Source organism: Fopius arisanus, unplaced genomic scaffold, assembly GCF_000806365.1.
Source record: "Fopius arisanus strain USDA-PBARC FA_bdor unplaced genomic scaffold, ASM80636v1 scaffold00230, whole genome shotgun sequence".
In the NCBI taxonomy this organism is placed as follows: Eukaryota; Metazoa; Arthropoda; class Insecta; order Hymenoptera; family Braconidae; genus Fopius; species Fopius arisanus.
In genome coordinates this window covers 100,277-108,828 of record NW_011887969.1, presented here as the reverse complement: position 1 = coordinate 108,828, position 8,552 = coordinate 100,277, and the positions used below count along the sequence as shown (strand labels likewise).

The following is an 8,552-nucleotide window of genomic DNA, read 5'->3' as shown; positions in this document are numbered from 1 at the left end:
ATGCGGCTAACTACATGGGTCATAAGTTTTTTATTTTTTATAAAAAAACTATCTACTCTTAAACATTATGACCTTTTTTACAATCACCTGCGAACGATTTACAATCGATTGTAAGAGTTCGTTTTTGTAATTATTGATAATTTGCGGCTAATTACATACTGCTCTGAATGTAAGGTGGGGCAACATAATAACGAAATGTCCGGGTTGATTTTTTTTAGAACAATTGAGGAAAAGGGGCGTGGTCTTGCATAATATCTTTTTTTTTGCAAATAAAAATGAAGGTTTGGGCATTTTTACATTAAAAATGGGAAAAGAATCCAAAAATCTATACTCCATGATTTTTGTTCCGGAAAAATAAGAGAAATAAAAAAAAATGCGCGAAATCATCGAAAACTAAATGTATATAAACCCGCAGCTGTGCACTGACGTTTTTGCGCATACACATGGCGCAAGCAGCTACTGCGGCTTCTGATATTATGTAATTTTTTTTGCAATTTGTGGTATAATACGTATTCTTCAAGTTTTGAATCGGAACAATGCCAAAAGTGACGTGGCACACGAAGTTGAACTGAATGCAAATGTTTCCGTGAAAGTGATGTTCCAGGGCTAAAACATGTGAGTAGAATAATATTCCTTCTATATTTCGGCGCAGTCATGATTCCTAGATGAAAATATTTTAATTAAATAGTGACACTAAATGTTAAAATTAGTGGCATTGGATTTAACTATCTTCTTTAAGTAATTGTAGAACATTCATAACACAGAGGACCCATGTCGCTCCAAAATGGACGTCTGCACCTAATAATAATGTATTCTAACAGCATGGAGGTGACTGATGTTTCAGCTCTTTGTCATGAAATGAAATGCCGTATAAACGTTACGGATTATTATTGCTGTGGGAACAGTGATGAATGGATTCTATGATGAAAGGTGCCAATCGATTCATGGAAAACGTTAAACTGCAGAAATCTTTGACTTTACCATCACTGAAAGTGGTGGTAAGTTCATTGAAATATCACTTCGAATTCCCCAATTTATCAGGTTAACGATTTAAATTATCATCCATGGATCGTTCACCAGCTTTGTAAAGTCTCTTAATAGTCCAATACTAGGAAGGTTTATAATTAATTGAGATGCACTGGATATAGGGCGATAACTTTAATATATATTTAAGTCAGTCTTGATAGTACGCCATTACAAGGTAGAAGGAGAATATTACGTAATAACAATAATAATGATATTATCAGTTCTTATAATCGACCTAAGATGTCTCGTCAGTTTAGGATCTCATATTTCAAATATTACACTCCTCCGGAAATAATTTACAAAAAATTGTCCAAAATGAAAAATGCATATTAAAAGTTCGCGAACAAACTCACACATCCATACTCATAAATATAAAAATATAAAGCTTTTACAAGTTCAGTCGTTCAACTGGTTTCCCAATACGTGAAGAACGTCTCAACTCAACTACTGGTGGAGTGGCCGAAAAACGTTGGTTTGTCAGACGTGAGTTAGCCGGTCGTGGAGTGAGCCTATCTGAAACGGGTGATACTAGCTCAGATGATTTCAGTGGGCTGTCTGGAGACTCGTCGGCTGCCACAGTCGCTTCTCTATCAGAGATGTCCCTTGATTTGTTCTCGGAAACCTGTGGTTCATTGAACTCTGGAGACTTCTCAGGAATTCCAAAACTCCTCGGCTGATCCTCTGAATTAGCTTCGTTTACAAAACTGTCCAAAAAACCAGGGTTGACTTCAGCTACCAATGCCGGTTTTTCAGTTAACAAGGAGGATTTAAGCTGATCTATATGACGTTTCCATAGACGATCATCAATTGTTTTCACAACGTAAGTTACTGGAGACAATTGATTCATCACCTTCGCTTGAATCCATTTGTTTCTCATAACGTCTTTTGCCATCACTATGTCTCCATAGCTGAAAAGACATTTTCGATTCCCCGAGGCATGTATCTGTTGACTTAGCTGTTGCTTCAATACATGACCACGAAGATTGGGTCTAACCAAGTCAATTGATGTTCTCATCGGTCTTCCGCATTGTAATTCTGCAGGTGAACATCCAGTCGTACAATGTGGCGTAGATCTATAACTCAAAAGAAATCTATCCAGAGCTTCTTCACGACTCAAACCTTCTTTGAGCAACAACTTAAATTTGTTTTTAAAAGTCTTCACAGCGTTTTCAGCTGCTCCGTTTGAGGCTGGGTGATACGGTGCTGTTTTGATGTGAAGAATTCTCCTGTCATCCATGAATTTCTCAAATTCCTCCGAGCCCAAGCTGGGACCATTATCACTCACAATAATCTCTGGATAGCCCCATGAACGGAAATACTCCTTGAGGGCCACAATTGTTGTCCTCGACGTAATGTCCTTCATTTCTTTTACCTCTAGCCACTTAGAGAAAGCATCAATTATAACCATATACATTCTCCCATCAATCGGGCCCAGAAAATCTATATGAAGACGTTGATTAGGGCCTTCAGGCCATTTCCAATTTTGTAACTTAGCTCTTGGTGGATTATCTGAGTTCTCCAAGCATAAAATACACCGTTGTGTTGTGTTTTCGATGTCACCATCAATACCAGGCCACCAGATATAAGAACGTGCAACGGCCTTCATCCGCACAATACCCATATGGCTCGAATGAAGCTCTCTCAGCAACATTTCCCGAAGTGAACTAGGAATAACCACACGATATCCCCACATCAGACATTCACGCTCCACCGCCAACTCACGATATCTGTTTTTAAAACTGTCAATTTTAGCATCAACTTTATCCGGCCACCCATTCATAACGTATTCTAAAACTTGAGATAAAATCATATCTTTTTTTGTTTCTTCACGAATCAGTTCACTGTCAATAGTATGGATCTCAGATTCTACATAATCTAAATAAGTAAATTCGTTTTTCTCCATTTCCTCTTCACTTAATTTAGGCGCCCGTGATAAATAATCAGCGATTACATTACTAGTTCCCTTAATATGTACAAGATCGTAATGATATCCAGACAAAAATACTGCCCACCTCTGCACCCAACTCGCAGCAAAAACAGGCAAACCTTTCTTGGGGTTAAAGATAAACTGTAACGGCTTGTGATCCGTTTCCAAAAGAAATTTCCTGCCATACAAATACTGGTGGAACGTCTTAACAGCAAAAACAATACCCAATGCCTCTCTGTCAAGCTGCGAGTAATTACGTTCAGCTTTGGTTAGGGCACGAGAATTAAAAGCAATTGGTTTGACAACATTATCTGGAAAAATACGCGATATTACAGCTTCAACTCCAATTGGAGAAGCATCACAAGTCACTTTCACAGGCAAATTAGGATCATAATGAACTCTCACATGCCCCGAAATTAATTTCTTTTTAATTGCACATCATTTAACATCCTTCCTAAAAGTGAGAACATTGGAGCTACAACATCAGCATAATTTTGAATAAATTTAGAATAATAATTAGTCATACCAAGAAACGATCTCAATTCCTTAATGTTCTTTGGTGGTGGAACTTTAGCAATAGGTTCAACTTTTTCTTTAATTACTCCGATACCATTTTCACTAATTGTAAAACCCAAGAATTCAATCTCCTTCTTAAAAAATTGACATTTGTTCATCTTAGCAGTTAGACCACTATTTTTTAAACGATTCAACGTTTCAATTAATCTCTCATCATGTTCTTGCTTACTAGACCCCGCTATGACAATATCGTCAAAAAATACAACGACTCCAGGGATCCCGACTAAAACTGATTCCATCAACCTTTGAAAAAGGCTAGGATTTGACGCAATTCCAAAGCAACAACGATTATACACAAACAACCCTTTATGGGTCGAGATTGTTGACAAAAGTTTAAATTTATCATCTAATTCAACTTGTAAATATGCATGAGAAAGATCGATTTTGCTAAAAACTTTTCCCTGATTCAATTTTACTAAGAGATCCTGAATTCTTCATATCGGCTGCTTATCAATTTTAAAAAATCTATTAACTGTAATTTTATAATCACCACAAATTCTGATTGAACCATTAGTTTTAATTACCGGCACAATTGGGGTTGCCCATTCACTACTTTTCACAGGCTCAATAACCTTTTCTTTCAATAACCTATCAATTTCAGTCTCAACTTTACTCATCAATGCATAAGGTAATGACCTTGGATTACAAAAAATTGGAGTGGCGTTATCTTTAAGTACTGTGATCCGGGGAATAATTACCTTGTTCATGTACTAGAATTAATTATATGAAAACCTGAAAAAGGGGAGGGGAAATTATTTAATTAAAAGGGGCTATCGAATTTTCCAAATAATTACTCTATATTTTAACGTATTTGAAGTTTAGTATAAAATATTTACAACAAGGTAATGTTAAGCCTTTTTTACGTAAGGGCAGGGGGTGAGGGTAAGGCTAAGTCGTTTTTGTACACGCATAAAAGGGAAGACTCTAATGCAAATAAAGGGAAGAAGCTAGGGGGGCAAGAGGGGGGGCAAATAACCTAAAATACTAATACAATTAACTCTACCAAATTGATTATGCGGGAGGCTCACCGTTGGGGGGAAAAATCGTAATAATAAAAAGGGAAAATACTGGGGGAGGGGAGGAAACACAAAAGGTACTCACTCGACTACAGGGGGCTATCGAGAATCCGTCACGGCGACTTCCGGGTATTCCTGGGGTGAGTTTCGGGGGCTCCTGGACACTGCAGGCGGGTGACGATTGCTGCGTTGATGTCATCGCAGTGAGGCGGCGAGGTATGGGGAAGAAGAAAAAGGGGGGGGGGGAGGAGTATCGCGGGGATGGGCATCCAACGGTGGCGTCCGATAATTCAGATTATTATTCTTATAATTAGATTATTATTATAATTTAAGATTAGCCTTACAATTAAGATTGTTATTACAATTAATTTAGGGGGCTTTTAGGGGGAGGGCAGAACAATTATGGGTACCTCGTCACAACAGTCCCGGGGGTAGACACCACGTAGGGTTTAAACAACCCTGCGTGAGTCGATCAGCAAACCTTTAATTATATTTTGTGATGATTTCCGTCGGTCCAGGTGGAAGGAGCTGCAGAAAGAAGCTGACTCAGATAAGTAGAAGTGTGCAAAACTATTTTATTATGTACCCTGTGAGTTCCCTTCATATCCCCACCAGTACAATAATGATTATAATAAAACAAAATAATAATAATGATATCAGAAAAAAAAATAATAAAGAAAAGAATAGTTGCCGTTAATGGCGATGTCGGCCTAGGGAAATCGGTAATAACTACAAAAAAAATGATTTTAACCGAAAGAGGGAAAGAAAAAAAAGGAAAAAGAAAAGAAAGAAAAAACAAATGGGGGGGGGGGGGAAGTCGTATCGGGGGTTCAGGGGAGGTTGCGACACTCTGGGCAGGAGAGCACATTCTCTCCCCATCTGCCGCAGAAGTAGCAACGGCGACCGGGTGCAGGGCAAACCCTGACACGGTGGTCACCGTTGCACCTCCAGCAACCTGCGAATCGTAAGGGGGAATGAGGGGGAATGGGGGTGTTTTGGGGAACACCGGCGGGCCGGTGGAGAGGTAAAGGTCTGAAGCAGTATGTAATTAGCCGCAAATTATCAACAATTACAAAAACGAACTCATACAATCGATTGTAAATCGTTCGCAGGTGATTGTAAAAAAGGTCATAATGTTTAAGAGTGGATAGTTTTTTTATAAAAAATAAAAAACTTATGACCCATGTAGTTAGCCGCATTTTTTTTTCTAATCACTCTTAAATGATTTTTTTTATTGTAATTGTTTGCAATTCGTTTGTAAATACTATATTCATTTGAATCGACGTTCAAGAGTCATTAGTCTGGAAATTATCAGCAATAAACGTGATTGCAAAATTGCGTGGAGGGGATAAGATTTTGCAAGTATGACGGCGCATGCGCAACTATTCAGAGGATTTTTCTGTTATACGTTCAAAAATAGATTAATGGCTTTCTCACTTTAATTTTGAAAGATTTCACTACGGCTGTCTTTTAATTGAACATTGAGTGACACATCCAAACCATTGTACTTTTTGTAAGTACATTAACAATTATTATAACTTGTTCACTAATGGGTGACATTTGGAGAGCAATTATCGTTTGAGTAATCCCTGGTTATTCCCACCCAAGCTTACAGCTTATGCTGTGAATTTCATAAACCCAGTTAGGGTTGGGCAAAAACCTTGAATTCAATCCTTACGTTTTTTTGTTAAACAGAAGTGTTAAACCAATGTCTCATGACAAATATTATGGGGTTCTGTCAGCCCATATTCTGCTTGGGTGGGAATAACCAGGGATTACTCGAACGATAATTGTTCTCCAAATATCACCCATTAGTGAACAAGTTATTATAATTATTAATGTACTTACAAAAAGTACAATGGTTTCGATGTGTCACTCAATGTTCAATTAAAAGACAGTCGTAGTGAAATCTTCCAAAATTAAAGTGAGAAAGACATTAATCTATTTTTGAGCGTATAACAGAAAAATCCTCTCAATAGTTGCGCATGCGCCGTCATACTTGCAAAGTCTTATCCCCTCCACGCAATTTTGCAATCACGTTTATTGCTGATAATTTCCAGACTAATGACTCTTAAACGTCGATTCAAATGAATATAGTATTTACAAACGAATTGCAAACGATTACAATAAAAAAAATCATTTAAGAGTGATTAGAAAAAAAATGCGGCTAACTACATGGGTCATAAGTTTTTTATTTTTTATAAAAAAACTATCTACTCTTAAACATTATGACCTTTTTTACAATCACCTGCGAACGATTTACAATCGATTGTAAGAGTTCGTTTTTGTAATTATTGATAATTTGCGGCTAATTACATACTGCTCTTCCGTCTCATCTCTCGTGGTTCTCGTAGTTAGACGTGGTGTTCTCGGAAATTCTCTCTATTTTTCATCTCTAATCATCGTGCACGTCTCTAATATAATTATTTCTCCACCGTATCTAATCATACCAGTGTTTGATCGCGGTAAATTGGTTGTGAATATTTTCTGTGATAGTTATCAACTTGACGTTTAAATACAACATTTATCAGTGACAAAACGTAGCGCATCTCGTGTCAAAATTATTTTGTGTACCACTCGTTTTTTCCTCCTCCATCCCGGAATTTTACGGCGTAATTAAGAACATTCTCGCCGAAACATTGGTCCTTCCAGCGTGTTATCGAACTAGTGACATTAATTTTATCATAACTTTGTTGAGTTTTGCCGGGTAGTGGAGTGCGAGTGAGTGAGAGAGAGACAGAAGACCACGAAGCCGAGTTTCCCGCTAAGTCCAGCGCTCCGCCCAGACGCTCCGCTCACTAAGCTCCTCCTACTGTGCCGCCTTCAAGAGACGCCCATTCGGTTGCACACGCCATATTGTCGGCAACAGGGTTGCAGCTGTGGAACTTCTCTCAGGGAAGTCGAATTAATTATTATTCTCCATTTTTCATGCGTTTTTTTTTCTCTCGGCTTTCCTGATACCTGCTGCTTCCGTGCTAGCGCTGTATTTTTAGAATTTTTTAGAGTTTTTAGAGTGCGGCTTAATTTATTTTTTTGAGCTTTTTTTTTTAGTGTGTGCGCAAACATTTTTTGCGATCTGTTTTGAGTGCTTTTACTGCCTCGCTTATTGCACGCTATTTGCTTTGCTTTTTTTCTCGCATTTTCGATTTTTTTTGTTTTTTCTCGCCTGTTGTGCCTCTCTCGCTTAAGCATGTCATACGCAAAATTTATAGAGTCCCTCAAGGTGGAATCGGCGACAGATGTAGTAAAGCATCTCTCTGTGTCGGAGCTACAGTCGAAGCTGGACATGCTCGAGCTTTACTGGGGTCAATTTGAGGAGCAGCACCTCAAACTTCTTTCCGGCAAGGACTGTTCTGAAGTTCTCGAACATGATTACATTAAGAAGCAGGTGTACGATCACTGTCTTCTCTCGTACTCCTCAGCTAGAACTGTTTTTATTGGCATCATCAAGGCTTTGGATGAATCCGTGGACATGTCGGAGTCGTTCTACCGGAGACCTGCTCAATCAGCTTCGACTGGACAAATCTCGCAGCGCCCGTTGCCAAAAATATCTTTGCCGTCGTTCTCAGGAGATTTCCCGGAGTGGACTCCATTCAAAGACCTTTTCATCTCCATGGTAGTCGACAACAATAACCTCTCAGCCGTCGAGAAGTTACATTATCTTCTCACTTTTCTTACGGGGGAGCCCAGGAAGATGATCTTCGTGAGGACTTTATATCCTAGATCTAGTAAGGAAATTCCTCTGTAGTTGCTTGCCTCATCGACTTCTCCACTTTTGAAGATGGGACAAATGTAGGCCGTTTTCCAACCCTGGGCTAGCCTTTCTTCCGTCCAACAGGTTTGTATCGTCCGACGGAACGCAGCTTTGCCTACGTCTGGGAGAGCTTTTAAGAATTTGGCAGAGACGCCGTCCTCTCCTGGGGCCTTATGGTTTTTCATCCCCTGTAGAGCTTTGTCTACTTCCAGGTCAGTGATCGGCTCGTTCCACCACTCCACAGCTTCGGGTT

The 8,552-nt window shown here is 38.9% G+C and overlaps 2 protein-coding genes across 2 annotated transcripts; one reads left to right on the top strand and one right to left on the bottom strand.

Annotated features, from left to right (window-relative positions):
• Positions 1-1,414: 1,414 nt before the first annotated feature.
• Positions 1,415-3,627, bottom strand: LOC105272664 (uncharacterized protein K02A2.6-like). The gene is made up of 2 exons (XM_011314868.1): positions 3,480-3,627; positions 1,415-3,264 (listed from the first exon to the last, which is right to left on the bottom strand). Exons 1-2 carry the CDS (start codon positions 3,625-3,627, stop codon positions 1,415-1,417), a joined length of 1,998 nt encoding a protein of 665 aa, XP_011313170.1.
• A 4,108-nt stretch (positions 3,628-7,735) lies between these two features.
• LOC105272663 (uncharacterized) lies at positions 7,736-8,293 on the top strand. Its single transcript, XM_011314867.1, has one exon. It carries the CDS (start codon positions 7,736-7,738, stop codon positions 8,291-8,293), a length of 558 nt encoding a protein of 185 aa, XP_011313169.1.
• The last annotated feature ends 259 nt before the right edge of the window (positions 8,294-8,552 follow it).